The sequence below is a fragment of the Armigeres subalbatus genome, chromosome 1 (genome assembly GCF_024139115.2).
Source record: "Armigeres subalbatus isolate Guangzhou_Male chromosome 1, GZ_Asu_2, whole genome shotgun sequence".
NCBI classification, from domain to species: Eukaryota; Metazoa; Arthropoda; class Insecta; order Diptera; family Culicidae; genus Armigeres; species Armigeres subalbatus.
Window position 1 is genome coordinate 68,200,978 of NC_085139.1, and position 27,565 is coordinate 68,228,542.

Below are 27,565 nucleotides of genomic sequence, written 5' to 3' on the forward strand. Positions count from 1 at the left end.
CGCGTTAAAGTCTATAGAGGTAAGAGGACTTATGGATGATCTAGAAATTCAAATGTATTTTACCCCTTCCAACCACAGCGAAACGAACGGAATAGTCGAAAGATTTCATTCGACACTAGCTGAAATATTCAGATGTATTAAAGGTCGACACGAAGACCTCTCACAAAAAGAAAAATTCATGATAGCTTGTACTCAATACAATGACACCATCCACTCGGCAACAAAACTCAAACCTAGAGAAATTTTCTTCGGCGTTAAAGATCAAGACATTAGACCTCTTAACATTGAAGAAATGATCGTAAAAAGGAATAAACTATATGATGACGTAACGTTAGAGCTTACGAAAACTCAGAAAGTCAATTTAGACCAAAGAAACAAACACCGCGAAAACGAACCTAAACTAGACGAAAATGATAGAGTTTTTCATAGAGTACAAGGTATCAAGGATAAGACAAATGTGAGATACTCTGCAGTACATGTCGCAAAATGATAATAACAAAACATTTAACGACGACATGAACCGCAAGTTACATAAAACCAACATAAGAAGAATTTTGAACTAACATTTCTTTATATTTTAGGCGAACATGGAATCTACCTTGCTTGTGATGATTGGCCTTGTCCTTACTGCTAATTCCCAGCAGCATACGCTTCACATACAGGACTTATCGACAAACCCAGGACTGCTGACAATAACAACAGGACATTGTTTCATAACCAAAGGACAAGACAGACTATATCATGAAATAGATCTCGACCAATACCAAAAGTTGTTGGATAACATCGACAAGATTATACGAGGACTCACGCATTTCGACACCTTCAAAGATTTGACTATTTTGCTATCCAACAAATTTGATGACATTTTGAGGCTCTACGAAAACTTACTGCCCCATAGGAGATTAAAAAGAGGAGCATTTAACTTGTTAGGGTCAAGTATTAAATTGTTAACAGGTAACCTTGATGATAATGACCTTGTAAAATAGACCAAGAAATCCAGAATCTGAAAGTTAGTGGAAATAGTTTAATATCTCAAAACAATCTTCAGATTAGGTTAAACAGGAAATTCGAGAATCAGATAAATAAAATGATAAAAACATTTAATGACCAACAAACTATTATAACCAGAGAACTTATAAATATTAAACGGGGCATCAATAATAACACAGGAATTAATCACGTATCTTTTCTCATCCAAACATTCAAAACAACTTACCAATTAGAGCAAATAGAAAAAGAGCTAGAGTCTATTTTGAAACTTCTCAATTAGCAAACCTTAACGTAATTTCTAAAAACATTTTAGAAAAATCAGAACTCAGCCTTATTAGAGAAAAACTTGAGAGTCATAACATTACCTTTCAAAGCACTGATCAAATTTATGAAATGTTAGGATTAGCTCAGTATTTAGGAACCAAAAGTTATACTTCATAATCTTTTATTCCACAGTTAGAATCTACTATTTTCAATCGAATCCTTATGGAGCCTATACCAATCGACGGAAGAATCATCGAATTGCCCTCATCATCTGCACTCATCGGACTCAACAAGACTTTTCTACTCAAATCGGAATGCCGTACTGTAGGACAAAACGCTTTATGCGATAAGGATAACTTAGCGGATGTATCTCAAGATGATTGCTTTTCCAAGATACTCAGAGGAATCCCAGGTAATTGCTCATTCACCAAACCCACCAAAACTACAAGGATCTTAAAAGGCTTACTGAAAACTACATTGTTGTGAAAAACTCATCGTTAACCGAAATGTCAACAAATTGCAACGTTTCCAACAGAACCTTGAAGGGCACATTTTTGATATATTTCTCCAACTGCTCAGTGACCCTAAATAACTGTACATACAGCAATTCAGCGTACAGCTATAAACCACACCAAACTATTATCCCATTGGATGGAATCAAAATCGAGCAATTTACCCTCGAGCCAGATATGACTATCAAAAAATTACATGAACTGCATCTTCACAGCCGACAACAGATTGCAAATCTCCAACACAAGAGTTTAATTCACACCTACACTAGTGTGGGTTTTTCAACTATCAGTTTCATTTCAGTAATAGCCACCATCATTTTCATCCTTATCAAAATGCTGGGCAGAACAACTTCAAACCCAGACAAACATTCTGCACCTCGAATCCTTGACACATCAAATGTGGACACTATTACCAATTCGGGACGAATCGGTCTTGAAGGGGGAGTAGTTACAACGGACACCAACGTCAAGAATTACGCCACCATCATCAAGTTTCCTCGCAGCCTAAGTCTCCACCAGAACGCATAGCATGAGTCCAAAGTACGATAACCCGAATGATGAGACCAGCAAATAGAGGACGTTAGCAACAACCTACCAATCGGACGACGGAAGTGCGGACATAAACAAAACTTACTTTTAGCTAGGTCAGGCAATCAGTGCAACTCATAAGGTTTGATGTAAGCTTAATTAATAAATAAAATTCATTCTGTGTTCAATCGTATTAGGTGAAGGTAGTTATCTTTTTTTAAAAACGCTGCTCCGAAGCCCCGTAACTTAACTCATATACGTTAAATTTATTGTAAACGAGGCCAGGTACGCTCTGCTCGCAATTAATTTATAAAAAAATCGAACTAAGGCATTTTTGTCTTTTCGTCATAGTCTCGAAAACCAATAAAGAGACATTTTTTTGCCAAATTCATCTGTACGAAATTGTAAGTTCAAGAGAAACGTTCTGAGAACTCCACTACAGAAGCAAATGGACGTTGCTTTTGTCAGTTTATGCTCCTACGACGATGGACGGAAGTACTTGCGGTGCCCCTATATGATAAACCTGAATCATTTATTCATTTTTACGAATTAGCCGTAGGCTATTGGATGTTACCCAATTATATCACCCATTTATGATCCGAATAAAGAAACCACTCACCTGCATGTTCCAGGTGCGCGGCCGTGGGGGAACTTTCTGGCCAGCAGCGGCAGCGGCTGCCGCAGCCGCATTAGCCTGTTTGGTTTGCTGCATAATCTGCGTGATCAGATCCAGCTGCTGCCGCGTTAGGCCTTCGTTTCCGTTTCCAGCCGGTGAACTAGGCGAGGGGGACTTGGAACTGCTACCGGATTCGCTGCCACTGCTGCTACCGCCGCTGCCGAGCCCGCCGTTGAATGTGACCGAGATGCTACCTGCCCCACTGTTGCTGGTGGAATGGCTAGAGCTAGTTGTACTGTTGCTGTTGCCGCTGCTGCTGTGGCTGGTGCTTGTTCCATTGGCCGAGAGACCCAGATGATTGCTGGAGGTGGGGGTCAAACTGCTGCCGGATGAGGTGAAGTGGATGCTGCAGGTGGCTCCGTGCGGGGAGCTGGCGTCACCTGGAGAAGTAAATAACGAACAAAGAATACCATTTTAGGAAGATATAGTTCTCCTGAATTGTTGAGCAAACAGAACCATTCGGAAGCGAAGTGTCTTTCAGGCTTCTTTCAACATCTGACAGTAGCCCCCCAAAGTTTTGACAGCTTTTAAGCTTCTGGCAGAAGCTTTCTTCATCTTTGGGCTAGACTGCCAAGCTTCTAACCTACCAAAAATTGCTGAAGCCCACCAAGCATTCGCCTCTTAAAACTTCCTAAGTTCTGACAAATCCGTACAAGCTTCCGGCGAAAACTGTCCAAGCTTTCTAGAACAGGCGAGGAAAGGGATTCAACTGAGAAGATTTGTGCTATTTTCAATTTTCTTCTGCTCCAACATTCCATTCTTTCTATTCTCATTGGAAGCTGTCTAAGCGATTGCCACATTGCATTTCCATAGACTTCAGGATTCCAATTAAGCAGTCCAACACGTGAGTATCCTTTACCATATTTTTACATAAATCATACCACGTACCACATATTTCTTTCCTAATAGAGAAGAACGCAACCGAAAAAAAAACCCGGCTTGATTAGTTTCGACAAGACGACCCGTCCTTCGCCGTCCAACCACACACCCCCAATCGTCCAGACATGAATCGAACGAGTGTCAATTTTTGCCAACGTTTCACAGGTAGGAATGCGAGCGGATTCTCGGAAGGGTTTGCTTTAACAAAGTGGCAAGTTTTTGTTCGATTCCGTCTCTGTTGCCACTACATAGTTCGTCCTTGGGCGGCTGCCACATCACGTCATATGACAAATGGGGTGCTCCCCGACTCATGGCTTCTTGGGCTGGAATGACGAACAACGGCGGGAGAAAAATGTGTCATTCTTTTCTGTTCTGCATTGGCTGCTGGATGGCTGGCTGGCTGGAAAGATTGGCGACGGCGACGTTCCGATAACAAGAAGGACGTGCTTCTCTTCCGGTGCCAATACACGTACGGATTTGAACGTTCAACCAGAGCGGTGAGTGCGATGATGGATGGGGCTTTGAGAGTTTGATGTGGGAATAGGAAATGTGAGAAAAATGAAAATTTACCCTCGCCACGTCGTCGTCTTCCAGCGAAAGAAAAGGTAAGTTCAAGTCGGAGGAGGTGTGGACATACCAAGCGGAAGAAATGATGGAGAAGTTTGCCGACGTGAAATACCAAACGATCCGAAGACGGTAACGTTGATATTTCTTCTTTTTTTTTTTCTTTCTCGGTGACGGTAGTTGTTTGTGAATTTGTGTGCACACTACTCACATGTGGAAAAGCCAAATGTAACTTTTAAGATGAAGAAAAATGCGATTGCCGTTGACAGTTCGTTAGAACGGAATAGAAAGGATTTCTTCGGCTTGCACATTCAATCAGATTGCTACCGCATATAGTGGTTGGGTTGGGAAGATTTTTTTGTAAGTAGTATTTTGGTTTTACGAGGAACTTGGAATGAAAAAGAAAATTCAAAGGAAAAAAATCAGGAAATTCAAAGCATCATATTATATTGAGCTGTTGTGTATTATAAGAATTGGAAAGTCGAAAAAAAAAATCCCTGTAGATTTTCTTGTTCGTAGAAAAGTCACAAATATATAGCCTAAGGTTTACTAGACTTACTCATGAAGCTTGAAAACAAAACCATGAATTGTTATTTCTTTCAGCGTAATCCTAACGCAGAATTCTCGAAACGCATACAGAAGCAACACGAAAGGCTTTAATCAAAAGCTTAAAACAGATTAAATTACGCATTTGTACTGTAGTCCTCCACGACCATGAAATCTGGACAATGCTCGCGAAGGACCAACACTGCTGGTGGCAGTGACAGAGCTAATGACACATGAGCATGAGCATTATGACCGCACAATTCGTAGTTGCTACTCCATGATTGACTAGAGCTTGCAAAATTGTACAGAGAACACAACAAATGGGGCTTGGGACTAGCTACTCATTCTCAATGTACACGTTTCGGGAGCTCAAATATTTAAAGTCAATAACGGCGCTGGCCACGTCCTTACGGTCATATAGGAAGGGAAGGATTGTTAGTCCAACTCTTCTTTGCTACTAGTATACCTCTGCATCTCCACGATTGTCTTGGGATAGGATACCCTTTTAGTTACAAAGGATAATTTATCTGGATTCAATTCGGTAAGCGATGCGATCTATGGGATGGGTCGCGCTTGTTTCGACCGAAGCAAAGCACAATACATGCGCATGAGGCACCGAACACAAGATACACATTTTATTACTTTCCCGACGACCAAAACACACACTACACTTACTTGCTCGATGGCTACTCCCAGACGCTTTTCAAATTTCCACAAGTAGTTTTTTCGAATGTCCTAGGAAAATGGTTTCTTATTTTTCAATAGCATTTATTTCAAATTTGCATGCAATACTTTTCTAAACAACCATGCAAAATTGACTTTTCCCGGCACAAATTTGATGTCGTGTTATTGTCTAAGTCAATTCTTTTACTAAATTTGAATTAACTTTCCCGAAAAATCCATATGGTTTTGATCATCTGAACCAGCGGTTTTTAACCAGGGGTACATGTACCACTGGAGGTACCTTCACAGTTCCCAGGGGGTACCTCGGAAAAAATGCGTAATTGCGGATGCATTGAAATTTTAAACAAAACTTATCGATAGAGGTTTAATGAATGTGTGGTTTTTAGTATCAAAACTTTGCCTTGTACATAATGTGATCAGTAAATTGAAGCCAATTTCATTATGCCATTCATAGATAAAGGGTATAAACGGTGAGGCTCGGAAGCCCCCTATCAAAAGGCTTGGAAGCCTCCTTTCAAGAGGCTCGGAAGCCTCCTTTCAAGAGGCTCGGAAGCCTACTTTCAAGAGGCTCGGAAGCCTCCTTTCAAGAGGCTCGGAAGCCTCCTTTCAAGAGGCTCGGAAGCCTCCTTTCAAGAGGCTCGGAAGCCTCCTTTCAAGAGGCTCAGAAGCCTCCTTTCAAGAGGCTCCAGCCTCCTTTCAAGAGGCTCGGAAGCCTCCTTTCAAGAGGCTCAAGCCTCCTTTCAAGAGGCTCAGGCCTCCTTTCAAGAGGCTCAGAAGCCTCCTTTCAAGAGGCTCAGAAGCCTCCTTTCAAGAGGCTCAGAAGCCTCCTTTCAAGAGGCTCAGGCCTCCTTTCAAGAGGCTCAGAAGCCTCCTTTCAAGAGGCCTGGAAGCCTCCTTCAAGAGGCTCAGGCCTCCTTTCAAGAGGCCCGGAAGCCTCCTTTCAAGAGGCCCGGAAGCCTCCTTCAAGAGGCCTGGAAGCCTCCTTTCAAGAGGCTCAAGCCTCCTTCAAGAGGCCTGGAAGCCTCCTTGCAAGAGGCCCGAAGCCTCCTTGCAAGAGGCTCAGAAGCCTCCTTGCAAAGGCTCAGCCTCCTTGCAAGAGGCCTGGAAGCCTCCTTGCAAAAAGGCTCAAGCCTCCTAGCAATAGACTCAGAAGCCTCCTTGCAAGAGGCTCGGAAGCCTCCTTTCAAGAGGCTCAGGCCTCCTTTCAAGAGGCCTGGAAGCCTCCTTTCAAGAGGCTCAGAAGCCTCCTTTCAAGAGGCTCAGGCCTCCTTCAAGAGGCCTGGAAGCCTCCTTTCAAGAGGCCCAGCCTCCTTTCAAGAGGCTCAGGCCTCCTTCAAGAGGCCTGGAAGCCTCCTTTCAAGAGGCTCAGGCCTCCTTTCAAGAGGCCTGGAAGCCTCCTTTCAAGAGGCTCAGAAGCCTCCTTTCAAGAGGCCTGGAAGCCTCCTTTCAAGAGGCCCGGAAGCCTCCTTTCAAGAGGCTCAGGCCTCCTTTCAAGAGGCTCAGGCCTCCTTTCAAGAGGCCTCAAGCCTCCTTCAAGAGGCCTGGAAGCCTCCTTTCAAGAGGCTCAGCCTCCTTTCAAGAGGCCTCAGAGCCTCCTTTCAAGAGGCTCAAGCCTCCTTTCAAGAGGCTCAGAAGCCTCCTTTCAAGAGGCTCAAGCCTCCTTTCAAGAGGCCTGAAGCCTCCTTCAAGAGGCCTGGAAGCCTCCTTTCAAGAGGCCTCAAGGCCTCCTTTCAAGAGGCTCAGGAGGCCTCCTTTCAAGAGGCCTGGAAGCCTCCTTTCAAGAGGCCTGGAAGCCTCCTTTCAAGAGGCTCAGCCTCCTTCAAGAGGCCTGGAAGCCTCCTTTCAAGAGGCTCAGCCTCCTTTCAAGAGGCTCAGGCCTCCTTTCAAGAGGCTCCAGCCTCCTTTCAAGAGGCCTCAGCCTCCCTTCAAGAGGCCTGGAAGCCTCCTTTCAAGAGGCCTCAGAGCCTCCTTCAAGAGGCCCGGAAGCCTCCTTTCAAGAGGCCTGGAAGCCTCCTTTCAAGAGGCCCAGGCCTCCTTCAAGAGGCTCAAGCCTCCTTTCAAGAGGCCCGGAAGCCTCCTTCAAGAGGCCTGGAAGCCTCCTTTCAAGAGGCTCAGGAAGCCTCCTTTCAAGAGGCTCAGAGCCTCCTTCAAGAGGCCTGGAAGCCTCCTTCAAGAGGCTCGAGCCTCCTTTCAAGAGGCTCAGAAGCCTCCTTTCAAGAGGCTCAGAGCCTCCTTTCAAGAGGCTCAGGCCTCCTTCAAGAGGCCTGGAAGCCTCCTTTCAAGAGGCTCAGAGCCTCCTTTCAAGAGGCCTGGAAGCCTCCTTTCAAGAGGCTCAGCCTCCTTTCAAGAGGCTCAGAAGCCTCCTTTCAAGAGGCTCCAGAGCCTCCTTTCAAGAGGCTCAGGCCTCCTTTCAAGAGGCTCAGAAGCCTCCTTTCAAGAGGCCTCAGAAGCCTCCTTTCAAGAGGCTCAAGCCTCCTTTCAAGAGGCCTGGAAGCCTCCTTTCAAGAGGCCTCAGAAGCCTCCTTCAAGAGGCTCGGAAGCCTCCTTTCAAGAGGCTCAGAAGCCTCCTTGCAAGAGGCCCGAAGCCTCCTTGCAAGAGGCTCAGAAGCCTCCTTGCAAAGGCTCAGAGCCTCCTTGCAAGAGGCCTGGAAGCCTCCTTGCAAAGGCCTGGAAGCCTCCTAGCAAGAGACTCTGAAGCCTCCTTGCAAGAGGCCTCCAAGCCTCCTTCAAGAGGCCTCAGGAAGCCCCTTGCAAGAGGCTCTGAAAGCCTCCTTGCAAAAGGCCCGGAAGCCTCCTAGCAAGAGACCTGGAAGCCTCCTTTCAAGAGGCCTGGAAGCCTCCTTTCAAGAGGCTCAGCCTCCTTCAAGAGGTCTGGAAGCCTCCTTTCAAGAGGCCTGGAAGCCTCCTTTCAAGAGGCTCAGAGCCTCCTTCAAGAGGCTCAGCCTCCCTTTCAAGAGGCCTGGAAGCCTCCTTCAAGAGGCCTGGAAGCCTCCTTTCAAGAGGCTCAGAAGCCTCCTTTCAAGAGGCTCAGGCCTCCTTTCAAGAGGCTCAGGCCTCCTTCAAGAGGCTCAGGCCTCCTTTCAAGAGGCCTGGAAGCCTCCTTCAAGAGGCTCAAGCCTCCTTTCAAGAGGCTCAGAAGCCTCCTTTCAAGAGGCTCAGAAGCCTCCTTTCAAGAGGCTCAGAAGCCTCCTTTCAAGAGGCTCAAGCCTCCTTTCAAGAGGCTCAGAAGCCTCCTTTCAAGAGGCTCAGAAGCCTCCTTTCAAGAGGCCCAAGCCTCCTTCAAGAGGCTCAGAAGCCTCCTTTCAAGAGGCTCAGGCCTCCTTTCAAGAGGCCTCAGCCTCCTTCAAGAGGCCTGGAAGCCTCCTTTCAAGAGGCTCAGGCCTCCTTTCAAGAGGCCTGGAAGCCTCCTTTCAAGAGGCCTGGAAGCCTCCTTCAAGAGGCTCAGGCCTCCTTCAAGAGGCTCAGGAAGCCTCCTTTCAAGAGGCCTGGAAGCCTCCTTCAAGAGGCTCAGGAAGCCTCCTTCAAGAGGCCTCAGGCCTCCTTCAAGAGGCTCAGGAAGCCTCCTTTCAAGAGGCTCAAGCCTCCTTTCAAGAGGCTCAGGCCTCCTTTCAAGAGGCCTGGAAGCCTCCTTTCAAGAGGCTCGGAAGCCTCCTTTCAAGAGGCTCAGAAGCCTCCTTTCAAGAGGCTCAGAAGCCTCCTTTCAAGAGGCCCGGAAGCCTCCTTTCAAGAGGCCTGGAAGCCTCCTTTCAAGAGGCCTCAGGCCTCCTTCAAGAGGCCTGGAAGCCTCCTTTCAAGAGGCTCAGAGCCTCCTTTCAAGAGGCCCCAGCCTCCTTTCAAGAGGCTCAGAAGCCTCCTTTCAAGAGGCTCAGAAGCCTCCTTTCAAGAGGCCTGGAAGCCTCCTTCAAGAGGCTCAGAAGCCTCCTTTCAAGAGGCTCAGAGCCTCCTTTCAAGAGGCTCAGAAGCCTCCTTTCAAGAGGCTCAGAAGCCTCCTTTCAAGAGGCTCAGAAGCCTCCTTCAAGAGGCTCAGGCCTCCTTTCAAGAGGCTCAGAAGCCTCCTTTCAAGAGGCCTGGAAGCCTCCTTTCAAGAGGCCTGGAAGCCTCCTTCAAGAGGCCTGGAAGCCTCCTTTCAAGAGGCTCAGAAGCCTCCTTTCAAGAGGCTCAGGCCTCCTTTCAGAGGCTCAGAAGCCTCCTTCAAGAGGCCCGGAAGCCTCCTTTCAAGAGGCCTCAGCCTCCTTTCAAGAGGCTCAGAAGCCTCCTTTCAAGAGGCCTGGAAGCCTCCTTTCAAGAGGCTCAGAAGCCTCCTTTCAAGAGGCCTGGAAGCCTCCTTTCAAGAGGCCCGGAAGCCTCCTTTCAAGAGGCTCAGGCCTCCTTTCAAGAGGCTCAGGAAGCCTCCTTTCAAGAGGCTCAGAAGCCTCCTTTCAAGAGGCTCAAGCCTCCTTTCAAGAGGCCTGGAAGCCTCCTTTCAAGAGGCCCGGAAGCCTCCTTTCAAGAGGCTCAGGAAGCCTCCTTTCAAGAGGCCCGGAAGCCTCCTTTCAAGAGGCTCAGAGCCTCCTTGCAAGAGGCCCGGAAGCCTCCTTGCAAGAGGCTCAGCCTCCTTGCAAAGGCCCGGAAGCCTCCTTGCAAGAGGCTCAAGCCTCCTTTCAAGAGGCCTCAGAGCCTCCTTTCAAGAGGCCTCAGGCCTCCTTTCAAGAGGCCTGGAAGCCTCCTTTCAAGAGGCCTGGAAGCCTCCTTCAAGAGGCTCAGAAGCCTCCTTTCAAGAGGCCTGGAAGCCTCCTTTCAAGAGGCCTGGAAGCCTCCTTTCAAGAGGCTCAGAAGCCTCCTTTCAAGAGGCTCAGAAGCCTCCTTTCAAGAGGCCTCAAGCCTCCTTTCAAGAGGCCTGGAAGCCTCCTTTCAAGAGGCCTCAGAGCCTCCTTCAAGAGGCCTGGAAGCCTCCTTTCAAGAGGCCTCGAAGCCTCCTTTCAAGAGGCCTCAGAGCCTCCTTTCAAGAGGCTCGGAAGCCTCCTTTTAAGAGGCTCGGAAGCCTCCTTTCAAGAGGCTCGGAAGCCTCCTTTCAAGAGGCTCGGAAGCCTCCTTTCAAGAGGCTCGGAAGCCTCCTTTCAAGAGGCTCGGAAGTCTCCTTTCCTTAGCATCTAATGGTCCTAACCATAAGATTAGAGACTGTTCTGCCTTCAAGAAATGGTCACCTGAAAGTCGATGTGAGGTCGTTCAAGAACGACCATCACCTGTGTCGAACGTATTTGGTGAAGCATAGGCGGTGACCATGTAAGTTGCAATTCAAATGCGGAATTGATGCAATCATCAAATGCTGCACATTGGAGCACAGAAGAAATAAGCGTTAGAAGAGAAAGGAGGTTGTATAAATCAACAGACGTCTCCGTGGAGGGAGTGAACTCTCATCATACTACAGAAAGGTCGACATTATTCAGAATCATCCCCGTTGAGCTTTTTTGGAACAGAAAGTCAGTGGAATTTTTCGCATTTCTGGATGACGGCTCATCAATGACTTTGCTCGAGCAGTCAATTGCAGATCGCTTGGGCGTAGGTGACGGTGAACTACTTCCACTATGTCTGACGTGGACTGGAAACGTGAATCGACAAGTACCGAACTTTAAACGAGATCGTATTGGCACTCTGAATGACTTCAATTTTCTTGAGTCTTCTGCCGCAGATAAGTATAATACTAAATTATGTCCAGCATACGTGTCATGTACAATTGTTGCTCATAGAGGAACAAATTCTTATGAATGACGATGATCAGTTAAAGAACATAAGGATGTTCTCCGCTGCTGACCTTAATCCCGGAATCCCCGAAATAGAAATAGGATCTCATCAGTCGAGTCTTGTTTTTGTCGTTCGACAAGTTATAATAGGTTCGTCCAAAATAAATAAATCAGTCCAAGGGTTCGTTTTTAGGCAATTGTCCGTATAGAACATAGATCGATCGCTAAAAGTAAACAAAGTAGAGACTTGCCCGAATAACACGTTAGGTCGAAAGTCATCTAGCCGAATTACATTCGGTCAAATTTAACGTTTGGCCAAAACGGTTATTAGACCGAAAGCGATTTTTCCGAAAGTGTCATACGGCCGAAAGGGACAGACTATTAAAACCTTAAAATAGCAGGCGAGTACCCCTGCTTTTAAAAGTCTATAGAACAGAAGCTTCGGACCTGTTCTAACATATGACGCAGCATTTTTCTGTCCGAATATTGAACACTGGTGACAGTGGTCTTATTTTGCGTCACTTGTTCGGAATTAATATGCCCATATATCTCCATTCATCCTCGCACATTATCATTATAGAAACTGTCAACCACTTCATCATCGGAGCAGACGTCCCGCTATACTTACCGCTGGCGGTGGCCGGCGAGAGGCTGAGCCCGCTGAGCGGCCCGGTTGTGCTTCCGCCGTTCTGGCTGCAGCTGGAGATGGCCGACAGCGCCCCGGACGGGGAGGACGTCGGCGATGCCGTCATGGTCGCCGCCGTCGTCACCGTTAGCACCGGGCCGGGGCTGGACGTTGGCGTCGTCGAACCGGACAGCCCCATCGTGGTGCCGCCAACGCTGTGGTGGTTCTCGGTGTGCCTCCGCAGCGACCGGGCGTCGCAGTAGGACTTGCCGCAGCCGTCCGCCTTGCACTCGTACGGTTTCTTGTTTCGATGCGTCAGCATGTGGCCGTTTCTGCAGAAGGAGAACGAGACACAAAAATTCCAATTAATCACAGGTGTGTGGCGACATTCCATTATCTTCCGGGGAGTGTGATTGTGTGTGTGTGAGTAACAAAGACTGTGTGCACTTACAGGTGGTCCTGTCTTTTGAAAGCCTTCGAGCACATTCCGCAGACATATTTCCGTTCGTCGCTGTGGGTCAGCTTGTGCTTCGCCAGGGCAGAGGCATTTCCGAACACTTTGCTGCAAACCTGTGCCGGAAGAGGAGGAAAAATGAAAATGTATGAGCTACATTTGGGCACAAAATGCGGTGATAAAGGTTATATTGGGGACAGTAAATTTTGAATCTCGGTTTTACTTCGATTGGGTTTGGTTTGAGTTACGAGTCGAGTGGCAGTAGTCCTGCCCCGGCTGGAAGCCTTTGGGTTCTTTTCAACCTGGATCTTACGTAATCCCTCTTGAAACAAATGACTTCTTATTACGCGAAAACAAAATCGTTAATCCAGCACTTCCACTTAATGAGCCCATTAGAATGATGAACTGTTGCAGCAGTGGCAACGGAACCAGCATTCGGCTTCGGCAAGGTGCCATTGTTTTGCTGCCAATCTCCCTCGGGTGTAGTTGCCGGCTTACCTTTAGTTGGTATAGGTAGGTTCGAGTAGGCAATAAGTCTCTTTCTACCGAGTCCGAGGAAAATATTAACGATCCGCGAAGAAAATTCGCGCCGCTTTTCGCCACCACACCGCCGCCGAAAATGATGACGCCGGGAAAATAGCTAAATGGGAAGGAAGTAATCGTTGATTCGTTGTTGGCTGGCTGGTTGACTACCATCATCACTGGCGGAATTCCGCCTTTTGCGAACGCTTTGCAGGGAAGGGAAAAATAAATTTAGTGTGAATAAAAGTGTGATGTGAAAAACAGGAAGATGTGGCGGCCCACGATTGTGTAAATCTTAACGATTTTTCTTACGCTGTGCGATTTGGCAATTGAGTTGAATTAAGAATTGTTGATAACCGTAGTAGGTGCCGACATGATTGAGTGATGTGAAATGAATCTTTGGAATTACTTTCTCAGCAAAACAGCCAAGTCTGGACCAAATTGACGATCAGTTTCAACTTAAACTTTTTTTTTCACACTTCAATGTACAAGCCATAATATAAATTCAATTGAGCCAAATCACTTCTCATTCCAAACTGCTCATTTATCTCTTTCCCGGAGAGATGTGAGAAATGAAGATTGAGTAGTTATAAGTAAGACGCCTTACTCATCACTTCTAACTGACCATTTCTTGTTTTTCATTTCTAACTAACGCACTTCTAACTTTTCACAGTGGGTGAAAAATGAGAAGAGAGAAGCGAAAAAAATAAGAAATGCAAAGTGAGAAGTTAGATGTCTCATTTCCCATTTCTCACACTTAATTTCCAAATTGCCGTTTCTAACTCCTCACTTCGTATTGCGAAAAGCGAGAAATACGAAATGTAAAGTAGGAAATAAGGAGTAAGCAGTGAGAAATAAGATGACTTATTTAAATTTACTAGGTGAAATTTTAAATTTATTAATTTATTATTCAGAGGATAATTTAAGCTATAAACTTCTCATCACTCATTTCTCACTTCTCACTTCGCATTTATCCCATTTCATAGTAAGAAGTGAGAAATGAGCAATGGCGAGTGAGAATTTAGAGGTGAGACGTCTCACCCGTTCGGTCAATTTACACTTTCTACTTAACTACCAGTTCGCCCAAACGGCTTTTTCGCCGTCTGAGAAATTCATGACATATAGGATTTGTTTTAATATGGCACAGCAGAGCGTTATGGATGAGTAAAGAAACATTAAGATTCCAGAACTCAACATATGGGCATCAACGTTCGTTTCGTCTTCTAGCGTTGGTTTAATATATTGTTGTTATTTTGTGCTACGTGCAGATCTTTGTATAACGATAAAAGGCGTTTATATAAAGATGCCACCCTTCATCCATGGAAACTTCTGCGACAGATACGGAACTCTTTTGTATCTCGAAAAACCATGGACATTTCCATATGCTCTTGCAATATTCCTTAAAAATGGGGCAGCACCCACTAATTTACTTGACGTTGAAATTCAAACGGTTTCTGCGTTACTGTACCGGAAGAAGAGTAATCGGAATCCGTTTTAATCATACACCTTCCCATTGATGTTACCGCGGGTCTTCCTCTGATATTGTGTGACCCCAACCCAATTTGCCGAAGTGGAATAAATCGGCAGTGGCTCTCCCTAAATGCGTGTGCACGCCACGGAGACTGGCAAGGAGAGCACTACCCGGGTAGAAGATAATAGCTCATTAACAGTAAAACGTGATATTGATAACAAAACATGATATGAACTTGTTTGAAATAAGAGTAAAAATAACAAAAAATTGCACCGAAAGTTATTTTTATGGTAATAAAAATATCAGGTTTTGCCAATAACAAAAACTTACCAATATCTTGAACTGGTTAAAATACGCATAAAAGAATCGAGCCTCCAAGCTGGTAATCATGCTTTGACTACTAAGTCCGTGAATTCTAATTCTAGACTTCATGATAATATGTTTGGGCTTCCTGAGCTACTTTGCAGTTTACGATAATTATCCATATCTCTCGGAGTGAGATTCTGAACGTGTTTCGTATCGAACGTCTACCTAGGTATTTATTTTTGTTTAGTGTGGTTGGATTAGTTCGTGATTGAACGTGTTTCGAGTTCTGCTTCGTGCTGGAGAGTAAATGGATTAGAAAATAAAATCTTCAGTGCGCGCTTGCTCGTGTTTTGTACCGGACGCAGAACGATCGCGCAGTCGGAAGTTAGTAGTTTGACTATACATTTTAATCTTGATTCATTTTAACAAAAATCAATGCTCGCAGGACTCACCTTGAAATTTTCTTGATCGTAAATCATATTTTTGTCGTGTTCCATACGCATTTTGTAGTTTTACAAACCGCAAACCATTCTGTAACCCTTCATTAGACACGCCTTATGGTTTCCAAGCCACAAACTGTTCTCCGGCGATCTTCCAGTAGCACTTTGTGATTTACAAACGATAAAATATTTTATTATTAAATTTAACTCACTTTACGAAATAATTACCAGGATCCTAAAATTACCCCGGCAGGATCATCAAAAAGTATGACCCTCAGTGGCTGAAGCGAAAAAGGATGCCAGCGGCTCTCCTTGGATGCGAATGCAGGTCACAGAGATCCGACAACAAGAGGAGGAGTCATGACTTGCTGCTCGCCAATTGACTCAGCGTTTGCGAATCGGTAAATCTTAATTTCCCCTTCTCGATGCGGTTCCGATACAGTTGTCTGAGGCTTGTTCCAAGCCTACTACGTGAGATATTGGTGTTCCGCGATACCGGTAGTCGTAATACCGAGCTGGAAAGATATTCTAATTCGTTCCCTACCTCATCGGTTAGTCTGTTCATCATGCTCTATATACCCTGGTACCATCTGGACGCTGTGCAAGGTTCTCGTTCTGGAATTCCTCTGCAGGGTTGTAGGAAGAACTCCTCCTTCCTCGTAGCTACTCGTCTCTTGTTCATTGGGTTCGGTGAATCGGTGAACTACGCTGTGCTCCATGAATGTCCAAATATGGTGCTCCTATGAGTGTCCGAATTAGTAACGTAGATGGCGCTAAAGGTCGCAGAACCGTCGTATTACCATCTGCATTTGGCTGATTTGCTTCGGAGAGCTTAGCGAATAATTCTGCCAACGCTCTTTTAATTTCTTCCCACTCTACTCGACTGACTGTTATTTCGGATGACCTTTGCTCATATGACGAATATGACTATTCGTGGGATGGTTCCAGTTGGCTTCTCGCAATGGAATTTGCATTTTTGTAACTGTTATTGCTTTGATGTTGATCCACTAGCTTGACATCTTACTGCCCCTTCGGTATTCGTAGGAATGCAATTGATTTGACCGATAATCGAGATTTGAGGTGGCCCAAACTTCATCAATGCTTTAATCCTTTGACCCAATGCTCTGCGAACTCCCGTTTCTTCTTTCCCGATACCAAGAGTGCAAAACCCTCGATTCATATTTCACTTCGACTTTCCTCATTAAAGCATTCTGAAGCGTGTCCATTCTTCCCTCAATTAGTTTGCACTTCTTCCATTATTGACAAAGGTGATTTGTGAAAAATTTCTTCTGTAGAGTCATTCTTGAACAATATTCTTAAATGTCTTTGTTTCCCTGCCCAATCAAAGTTGAATGCATCATGTGGTTGCGAACCAAAATTCGTAATCAATCTCCTCTTGATAGAGGTCCTCTGCACGGGGGAATATGCGAAATATGTTGGGCGATCTATCCATTTTTAATGTAACTCGTTATAATCCTACCCCTCTCTTATTAACTGTATAATAAAATGATATTCTTAATTTGATTTGATTTATTTATTTGATGGTAGGCAGCATGCCCATTATCTTATTCTAAAAATACATACATTCATTGGTCGTTCAACTAAAAACTATGACTAAGTACATGTTTGATTTGTTCTCTAGACATTATTACATTTAAACGTTCACAGTTTGCATTATACAGAGACATCATACGATACATCGGTTCATTTCTAGCATAGTTCTGAAATCTGTTGGGAATTTGAAATTGTCGAGAATATCTTAAACCTACTGTTCCCTCGTAAAAAGTAACTTGTCCTAACAAGTAAGGAGACACATATTTTCCGTCAATAATATCCTTTAAAAAGAGCGCGTCAGCTACCTTTCTCCGGGTTTCTAATGTATCGAGCCCAACCAGCATACATAGCGAGTTATAGTTGGGTAAAGCATCTCTCCAGCCCAGATTTCGAAGCGCGAAGCGCACAAATTTTTTGTTTGCCTTTAATACTTGTTTTGTGTGTTTCGTAATACGGTTGCCAAACTATGCCTGCATACTCTATACTTGAACGGACCAGTCCGACGTAGAGGGCGATTATAGTATAGGGATCATCAAAATCATGTCCAAGACGTTTGATCATTCCAAACATTGCGTTTGCCTTCGCAATCACTTTTTCTGTGTGATTAACAAAAGTTAATCCAAGGTCCAATTCAATCCCTAAGTCATTTGTACATGTATTTATCAGCATTGTATTCACCCGGTAATCAAAATTAATTGTGTTAATCTTTCTGGAGAACGATACTACACAACATTTTGATACATTAACTTTTAGGCCAAACTTCGCACAGAAATTTGAGAAGCGATCAAGATTTCGTTGAAGATTCCAGCAGTCCTCGAAACGACGTATTGGGAAGAAAATTTTAACATCGTCAGCGTAAATAAGAATATATGCGCCTTCCAGGAAACTCGGCAATTCATTCATAATGACGATGAAGAGTAAAGGGCCCAAATGGCTGCTTTGCGGTACACCAGAATTTACTCGGAATGGCTTAGATCTCGATTTATTAATCTTAACGTACTGAATCCGGTTTTCCAAATATGTTCGCAGCCAACAAAGTACTGATCCTTCAATGCCATGCTTTCCCAAGACAGACAATATGGCGTTAGTGTTAATTACATCGAATGCTTTTGACATATCCGTATAAATTGCATCCACTTGCAGACCGTCCATCATCCATTGCGTTGTCCTCGACACAAATTCTGCCAAATTGGTCGTTGTAGATCGTTTTTTCATGAAACCATGCTGCTGAACTGAAATCCTGGGTTCAATCCACGCATAGAGTCGATCGTATACAAGGCTTTCGAACATTTTTGGTATTGCCGATAAAATAGCTATACCTCGATAATTCTCCACTGCTTGCTTGGAACCCTTTTTATGGACTGGTACAATATGCGATATTTTCCACAGTATTGGGAAGTTGCCGCAACGTAAAGACAGGTTGAACAGACTACTTAAAGGTACTGCAAATGCATCAACATACTTCTTGACCGAAAAATTCGAAATACCGTCAGGACCGGTGCTTTTGGAGATGTCCAACTGTTCTATTTTTTGACGCACTTCGGCAAGAGTTAAAGAAAACTCCGGGAACCTTTCATTACATGTGTTGATTTCGTGTGCCTCAATCTGATTACATTCTGAATAAACAGCATTGAAAAAATCAGCGAACAGCTCAGTTGCTTGTTCAGAGCAGTCAGCTTTTTTTGAATGGTACATCACATTTACTGGTATTCCTGTGTCACGTCGCTTCTTCCGTACATAGTTCCAAAATAGTTTTGGATTTCCCTGAATATTTAGTTGTAGTTCGTGCATATACGCTTTATACTGCGATCGCTGCTTATTTTTAAACTCACTTCTAGCTTGCCTATACATGCATTCGTCATGATAAGATTTACTTTTTCGAAATTTGTTGTAGAGCTTCTTCTTAGTCTTCATTAGCTGTATTGTATCGAAATCAAACCATTCTGGGTACCTAGCACTTCCTGGCTTATTACTAATAATGCGACAGTGCTTCGAAAAAATTTCATATACGATAGCGTAAAATGCCAGTACGTTAAAATCAACAGCGTTACTCACATGATGAAAATCACTACCTAATAAATCAAACATCTCGAAGCAGCACAGGAAGCTTACCATGGAATCGATCATAGGTTTCATTATTTGTGAGTCGAAGCAATCATTCTCAATGAAAATGTCACTCCATTCTACGGCTAATAGCTCTTGCATGACAGCAGTGTGATCACACCGCTGCAAGTCCAGTCGCGTGCGTGTTGGCTGATCGATTGTTGAGTCCTCGTCGTAAATGAGCTTGTTGTAGTTAACGGTGAGCATCATCGCATTGTGGTGCGTTTCATTTTGAACTAAAGGTTCACACAGCTCAGTTTGAACGCACTCCTCGTCGTTAGTGAAAATAAGATCGAGAAAGCGATTGTTTTGATTCGGTATTCCACACACTTGCAGCAAACCACTGGAAGACATTTCGTCAACAGTGATGGATTCCTCCGGTGTGCGAACTTGTAGAGGTAAGAGATGAAGATCATTTTCATTTTCACGGTACCAAGTAGTGTTTTTCAAATTGAAATCGCCAACAACGATGAATTTGCTTTCAGGACTCGCTACTTCAACCATGCTGCGAACGCTCTCGGTATACGATCTATACCGTGCCAGGCTTGCGTCGGGAGGTAAGTAAATACAGCACAAAAATAAATCAATATCTCCAATTGATATTTTCACTGTGGGTTCTTCATTGCAGATTGATTCTTTGACGATGGAGCTAGCGAGCGAGGCTTTCACGGCAATAAGAACACCGCCGCCAGAGGATTTATCGGCATTGGACAATGTACGATCGCAACGGTTTGTAACGTATGATTCATGAAATATCATTTGATTCGTAATTAAGAGATCCAAATTGGTTTCACAGAAAACATAAATATCATAGTCATGTTCGAGGGACGACAAGAACACTGACTGCAATCGATTAGCACCGCGGATGCTGTTCATGTTTTGGTAATAGATACGCAACTCTTCATAGGAGCGAGTCTGATTTGCTTTATTCGTTCCAGGAAAAGAAACGGACGTAGAGGAGGTGGGAGAATTTGAGAACGTTGGCGGAGAAACGATGACGGGTGCGTGCAAATTGAGACTAGGGCTCGAAACGAAAGACCTCAGGGCGTGTGGAACGAGCAAATTCGAACTCTCGGAAATATATACCCTTTTGCCACGACGTGGCCAGCAGTGCCTTTTCTATCAAATCCATTTGTACACCGACCTTGAAGGAAACGAAGGACAATTCCTCAAGTTTTCGACCCTTAGGAATGAGCTTAATCGCTTGTACCTCCGACTCAGTTTCCAAATTTCGCTTTACCAATTGTGAAATGTCATCTGTAGTAGCACTGGGGTCAAATTGTGAGAGATACAACCAACATTTTTGCTCGCGTCGAGCCAAGGGTACGACGAAGCTTTGATCATCCTCCTTGCTCCCTATCTGCTCTTTTCGTATAGTTTGCGGTTTTTCGGAATTGCTACCTTCAATTCTATTACTTTTAGCAAGCTGTGAAGAGAAACTGAATTCTCCTACACGTTTTGGAGTGCGGGGTGTCAGGCTAAGTATAGAATTGATTTTCGCTGTGTTTTGTTTGATTTCGGTTCGCAGTTCTTCTAACACTTTGTTCTGCTGCACCTCGAGGTGTAGCATAGCCTCATTGGTCGATGCAATTGCCTGACGAAAGTTTGCATTTTGCATCATTTTCGTACAGGACAAACACATCCAGAAAAGTTGTGAGTTTGTCTGGATGAGAGTACGGGTCTCTGCACACAGATGTACGCAACCGATATGAAATGTTGACTTACAAAAACCACCACATACAATTTCATCCTTCACAACGAGATCGTTGCTGCAGGCAAAACAAATGGAAGCCATTGCACATTGGTCCAGGGAGGAGACAAAGTGGTAATAAGTTTTTCAAGCCGAAAATAGCAGAGATAGAAAAAAACTTTGTTCTACAAAGTTGCTCCTAACGGTAAGGGGCTTATTGAGGTTTTCATAAAAATTAGGGCGGGCCATATTTGAAAAAAATTAAAAATTAAACTTTTTCATTTGCAGAGATACGGGTATACAATGTTCCGCGAAGTTGTAGTTCAGCCAGATTCCAAGAATTTTGCTTAAAAAATTATTTCTGTAGCTCTTAAATTGACTGATTTAGAGCAATTTTCCCAAGTTTACTTAGGGTGACCCTTAAAAAAACAGTTTTTTTGCTTTAACTTTTTTGTTTCAAATTTCTCAGCAATGTGATGTTCAGAACACTTTTTGTGCTTTGCAGGGCGCAACTTTTCATGGGCTTAACGTTGCCATATCTTATACGGATCAAAAGTTATTGAGGTTTTTCTTCGAAAAAAACGTTTTCTTCTAACGGCTGTATCTATGAATGGCGCAAACATTTTTTCAATCTGTTTTCTCGACCTTATTCTACTACTTCCAGGCTTCATTTCAGGGTATTTAAATCGAGGGGGTAATTGAAAATAACCCCATAATATTGCAATGAAAAATTACCGTTTTTTTCCATTTTCAAGCACTAATTTGCTATTTTTATGTGTTTTGCTTCCATGGCTTACTTCGTGATATGGCAAACGCCACACCATTTTGTTATAGAGCCTGAGCAGAAGCTAATATCTTGAAAACAGCAGTTCTTATGAACTTGATATGAATAAGAGGTAACATGACAAAAAATAATAACAAAAATTAATATCCAAAATAATTAATTCAGGCATAACATTATCAGATATTTTAATACAAAACGCAAAATAATTATGTTTTGCCGTTGATATTGTAATAACAACATATGTTATGCCTTGAATATTTTGTATATTACTTTTTGTTATTTCATATCTTATACAACGTGAGTAATTCTCGCAGAGACCGGGCCACTATTTGCACGAGGTCTTTGAAAATGCCCAAATTTATGTTAATTCGAATGCTTTCGGCGAGTTTATTAGGAATCAAAATTTTTTTTAGAAAGATGGACCCCTCGTTAGTTATAGACGAAATCACTTTTATGGACCCCTCGATTATTGTCAATTCTTGATTCACCAAAATTGTCATAACTCCAACATTTCTCAACCGATCTTAGGGATCAGTATATCGTTGGAAAGAGAAAGAGTGTATCCTAAATTTGCAATAATAAAAATGGGGCATATTGGATTTGGTATTGGACTAAAGTTTTGAGCCTTCCAAATAAATTACTGTTGTAGATATGCTCTTCATTTTCAAAATATGTTTGGCGTAGAATAGTGTATGAAATCAATGAACTGATGTCGTAGGGGGCCGTACACATATTACGTAAGCACTTATGGGGGGAGGGGGGGTCGGTCAATATCTTACGCTCTATATACATATTATTGTATTAATTGGCATCGCAGACTTTCAATAACTGTGAAAATGCATCTAGAATGTTAAGTTTAAAATTGGTTGTAACCTAAATTTTCATAAACAACAAGCTGCAAACAACTGAAAGGAAAGGCGAATGAGCTTGAGTATAAATAATACTCCAAAAAAATGCAAAATGCAAGGAGATTCGGAACAACATGCCAAAAATGCTATTATTGTTGTATTACTCTGAATAGAGTTGCTTCTTAAATAGATCTACCTGTTCCTCTGTTGCCGAGGAGATTCTATTTTAATGGCAAGGCCATTTGCAGTACACTCAGCCGAAAGATCTACGCTCTATACATTTGTATGAAAAAAATCTTACATGGGGGGAGGGGGGATCGAAAAACCCAGAAAAATTGCTTACGTAATAAGTGTACGACCCCTAGTCTCGTATTATTTATAAAAATAATGTTCTTGCCGCAGAAGGGCCTTTAAAATTTTTTTGGTGAATCGTACATAACTTTTGATAGAAAAAACAGACACCTGAAATTTTTGAACGCAAAGCTCAATATAAGCTAAGCTTTCCATCGATGCAGTGATATTCAAAATCGGTGGTTGCAAACCTAGCAAAAAAATAGTTTTTAAAAATAATCCAATGTGGCAGCTAAATCAAACATGGCTGCTCCATTGTTATTATTGCAAATTGAGGACACTCTCTTCCTCTTTCCAACGATATGCTGATCTCTAAAATAGGTTGAGAAATGTTGGAGTTATGACAGTTTTGGTGAGTCGAAAATTGACAAAAATCGAGGGGTCCATAAAAGTGATTTCGTCTATAACTAACGAGGGGTCCATCTTTCTGAAAAATTTAACTCGGATCCCTAATAAACTCGCCGAAAGCATTCGAATGAACATCGTGCAAATATTGGCTCGGTCTCAGCGAGAATTACTCACATGTATAAGATATGAAATAACCAAAAGTAATATACAAAATATTCAAGGCATAACATATGTTGTTATTACAATATCATAGGCAAAACATAATTATTTTTCGTTTTGTATTAAAATATCTGATAATGTTATGCCTGAAGTATTTATTTTGGATATTAATTTTTGTTATTATTTTTGTCATGTTATCTCTTATTCATATCAAGTTCATAAGAATTGCTGTTTTCAAGATATTAGCTTCTGCTCAGGCTCTATAACAAAATGGTGTGGCGTTTGCCATATCACGAAGTAAACCATGGAAGCAAAACACATAAAAATAGCAAATTAGTGCTTGAAAATGGGAAAAAACGGTAATTTTTAAATGCAATAACATGGGGTTATTTTCAATTACCCCCTCGATTTAAATACCCTGAAATGAAGCCTGGAAGTAGTGGAATAAGGTCGAGAAAACAGATTGAAAAAATGTTTGCGCCATTCATAGATACAGCCGTTAGAAGAAAACGTTTTTTTCGAAGAAAAACCTCAATAACTTTTGATCCGTATAAGATATGGCAACGTTAAGCCCATGAAAAGTTGCGCCCTGCAAAGCACAAAAAGTGTTCTGAACATCACATTGCTGAGAAATTTGAAACAAAAAAGTTAAAGCAAAAAAACTGTTTTTTTAAGGGTCACCCTAAGTAAACTTGGGAAAATTACTCTAAATCAGTCAATTTAAGAGCTACAGAAATATTTTTTAAGCAAAATTCTTGGAATCTGGCTGAACTACAACTTCGCGGAACATTGTAAACCCGTATCTCTGCAAATGAAAAAGTTTTATTTTTCGTTTTTTTCAAATGTGGCCCACCCTAATTTTTATGAAAACCTCAATAAGCCCCTTACCGTTAGGAGCAACTTTGTAGAACAAAGTTTTTTTCTATCTCTGCTATTTTCGGCTTGAACAACTCATTACCGCTTTGTATGCTACCTGGACCACTGTGCATTGTTGGTATCAGTCAGTGTTCACTATTTTTTAAGCGGCAAATCGCACCAATCACTTCGATAGCTTGAATGAACTCCAGAATATACAAATTCACGTAAGTGTTCTGCGTCGATACGGGCAATCGAAGAGTATGAATTATGCTATAATACTGTGTAATTTACCAAAAAAAACTGGGACACACCGATGTAAACAAAGCGCGTTCAAAACCAGACGAAGATCCATTGATATTCATTGTATATATCACAAAGAACCATGGCTCCGTAAAGTGTTATACACGCCTGAGCCTACGAAATAAACGAACTTGAAAAATAAAAAAACTCGTTATAATGATAAGAAAATTATTTTGAGCTTTTTAGTGGAATGTTTTCACCTGTCATAAGACGAGTTTGAACAATCCCATTGAATTCCACCACTTAATTGTATCCTGACAGATACGTATTTCGACCTCAACAGTAAGGCCGTCTTCAGTGTCTTGTACTTGACTCGACTCGACTCGTTATAATGAGCAATGAAGTATTCAACTACAATCGTGTACCAATGAATTTGACTAGAAATAAGTTAGACTTTACGAAGTGCAAAATAAATAATAATAAATAAGAGAACAAAAATGAATAATGCAATAGAAATACGAAAACAATGGGAAAAATTTAAATAAAATGAACAACAAATTATCAACAAAAATAAATAAATAATCTTACAATGAAAAAGTTTAATAAACATACAATAACAATATTTTGAAATTTCTACTAAATCAAGACAAAATTTTCAAAACGACTTATCTGCAAACAAAGATTCAAACGTCGATTTGACGAATCTGATTGGGCTTTGACGCAAACCAACGCCATCAACAGGTAGCCGAAACGTTCACATATCTGTTGATAGCGTTGGTTTGCGTGGGAGTGCTATCAGATTCGTCAAATCGACGTTCGAATCCTTGTTTACAGAAGCAGATAAGTCGTTTCGAAAATTTTGTCTTGAAATATTCTTACTATATAAAATATGTTTCTGAAAAAAAAGCCTTCATTTCGGTTTAGGGTCATTTGGTCGAATGTCGTTTGGTCGAATAGTTGAAATACGTTTCCTTATCAAGTGTGTGAAGTGAGAAGCAAGAAGTTTTTGTAGTGAGTAGCAAAAAGTGAGAGGTGACAAATGCGAAATGAGTAGTGTGAAGTTAGTGGAAAGAAGTAAGATGTGATAGGTGAGAAGCAATAAGTGAGATACCGAGTAGCAAGCAATACGAAGCAAGATCATTTCTGTATGAAGGAGGATGAAAGAAAAAGGACAAAGAAAGAAGAAGGAATGAAGAGAGAAGAAGGAGGACGGAAAAATGAAGACAAAAGAAAGAAGAATGGAAAGCAAAAAGGAAGAAGTTCTTTGTCCTCCTCCACATAGACTCTCTAAGAAATATAGTATTTAACTTTACTGATGTATGACAGTCCTTAAATTATTGTTGTTATTGATACACAATCGATTTTTTGGAGTGCTGTCAAAAATCGACTTTAAAAATATTTGGTGGAAATTGATCCCTCTCCAAGAACTTGCTTTGATAAAATTAGAAAGGTGCCCTCAGATTTTTTAAATATCTTCCCTTCAAAATAGGGGAAGATGCCCAAAACGCCCCCCCGATGCAAAACGCCTTTTGTGGTTTCCGTCATATTTACCGTCATTAAGATGGCCGTAACAAAACTAGATCTAAAATTATGTAGGTTAGGCGAAAAAAGTTTCAAAATAATGTATGGGAAGGTCGGAAAAATCGAAAATTTCCACATTTTGGAGAAACATCTAACATTTTGGCGAGGCAAAACGCCCTAGTGGCGCTAACCTACAATGTACTTGCGTCTCCACGCACTATCCATACCAGAATGCTGATTCGCCGACGCATGGTACTTTGTTCCCTAGTAGTTGCCAGCTAAAAGGCGTTTTGCCTCATGAGTTTTCCGACAACAGAATATCACCACTTTTTTGAAATGTGAATATTATCAATATGATTGGAATTTTTGACAATTTTTGAATGGCATCAACTAGCTATCGTGTTTAACTGTTGCATAATGTAAAAATACCCATGAATAGCGTTACAAATGAGACAATAAAGCAGTGTTTGCTTAGCAAGGGCATTTTGCCCCCCCTTCCCCTACGCGGAATTATCGAATTGCTGTGCGTATACTTGAACGATTTTTGTTATTGATTTCGACAGCACATGCAATTTTGAAATTTGGGGAGACTTGATCCCCTTTCTATGAGATCTACGCAACAAATATTTTTTCCAGCCAACCCTTCATCAAATCCGTCAAATCTACAAAAAAATAGAAGCCTATGAAAGGTTTCTAATTTTTTTAATTTTTTTTCGCCAAATTTTTGTATGGGTGACTAACGGGGGATCAAGTGCCCCCATATTGAGGCAATAACTTCAAATCCAAATATCCTAAAACTTTGATGGAATGTTGACATTTTTATCAGTACAGATCAATACGCGTATTTATGGCTTGTTGCTGTGAAAAAACGAAAGCATTTGATCATTGTTATGAAAAGTTCTTTAGGGAGGTCGAAACATACAAACCGCCCTGCAGAATTAATAAGAATGTCAATTCAAAAAATAACTCACCACATAAAGATCATTTGCCTAGAGGATCTATTCTGAAAAAATACGCTAGAACAAAACTACTTTAGTTTTCGATAAAACAGGGGGTGATCAAGTCTCCCCGGGGATCAAGTCTACCCACGTTCCCCTACTCATAATCTAAAGTATTTTTTTTCTAACTATCCGGCCAAACGTTGGCGTTCGGTCAAATAGCCTTTGGGCGCCAGATATAGATTATATAGAGAGGGTTTTGTCATCACTGGCAAGTATCCCGAAACTCCCAATCGAACTGACCCGTGTCAGATTAAAAAACTACCCGAATGGTATCGGATCCAAAATAACCACAAAAAAGACAAACTATCAACGGAAAATGTGTAACATGAAAAACATTCAATCTAATTCACTTAAACGGGACCATCATTTATTACAGCAATGTATCTGTCCGCTTTCTCATTTCTTACACGCTATTGAATCTCTCGTTCGCCCTGCAAACGCAACGGGTTTTGATTCATGGATCACGATTTCATGGTCATATTAATATAGCCGTGTACGCCACGAAACGGAAGGTATGTTGCGGCGTTATTTGAATTGTCATGCACAGGAACATATATGTATTTATTGGTAGGGTACTCACAGACCTTTACATAGCGACGGATTTTATGAAATATTGAATATTACGAACAACATAAATTGTACAATAAACATGAAACGACATGCTCGTTACAAACACGCTGAAGGTAACACACTCAAATCCCACAGGTGTCTCACTCTATCCCGTTTTAGAGTTACTGGAAGCAGTCTTTAGAAAATCACACTCTAGGAGCTGCTGGGATTCAAAAAAAATGAGATCGAAACTAATCTTACTCCCGCAATTGAATCCTGGGATTCAATCCTTGTCCTCTAGCTTTATCTGTGGGAAATCTAGTCTTCCGAGTGATTTCAACGTCATTGTTTTGTTCTATAAGGGCACTGCACGGGTGA

At 42.3% G+C, this 27,565-nt stretch overlaps 1 protein-coding gene and 2 long non-coding RNA genes across 6 annotated transcripts in view; 1 reads left to right on the forward strand and 2 right to left on the reverse strand.

Annotated features, from left to right (window-relative positions):
- The window catches only part of LOC134226633 (mucin-4), an 817,146-nt gene that overhangs the window by 85,231 nt on the left and 704,350 nt on the right, over positions 1-27,565 (reverse strand). For all 3 annotated transcript variants that reach the window (XM_062707522.1, XM_062707532.1, XM_062707541.1), the window contains 3 exons: positions 12,440-12,558; positions 11,992-12,320; positions 2,914-3,350 (listed from right to left, as the gene is read on the reverse strand). In XM_062707522.1, coding sequence (XP_062563506.1) covers positions 2,914-3,350; positions 11,992-12,320; positions 12,440-12,558 — 885 coding nt within the window. The remainder of the gene's footprint in view (positions 1-2,913; positions 3,351-11,991; positions 12,321-12,439; positions 12,559-27,565) is intronic.
- Positions 14,931-15,514, reverse strand: LOC134210463 (uncharacterized). Its single transcript, XR_009978830.1, has 3 exons — positions 15,410-15,514; positions 15,194-15,344; positions 14,931-15,037 (listed from the first exon to the last, which is right to left on the reverse strand). It is a non-coding gene; the product is annotated as an uncharacterized LOC134210463 (long non-coding RNA).
- Positions 18,718-19,924, forward strand: LOC134210519 (uncharacterized). Of its 2 annotated transcripts, XR_009978835.1 has the most exons (5): positions 18,718-19,236; positions 19,324-19,395; positions 19,467-19,567; positions 19,635-19,720; positions 19,777-19,924. It is a non-coding gene; the product is annotated as an uncharacterized LOC134210519 (long non-coding RNA). The 2 variants fall into 2 exon arrangements; XR_009978836.1 differs by lacking the exon at positions 19,777-19,924 and having other exon boundaries at positions 19,635-19,760.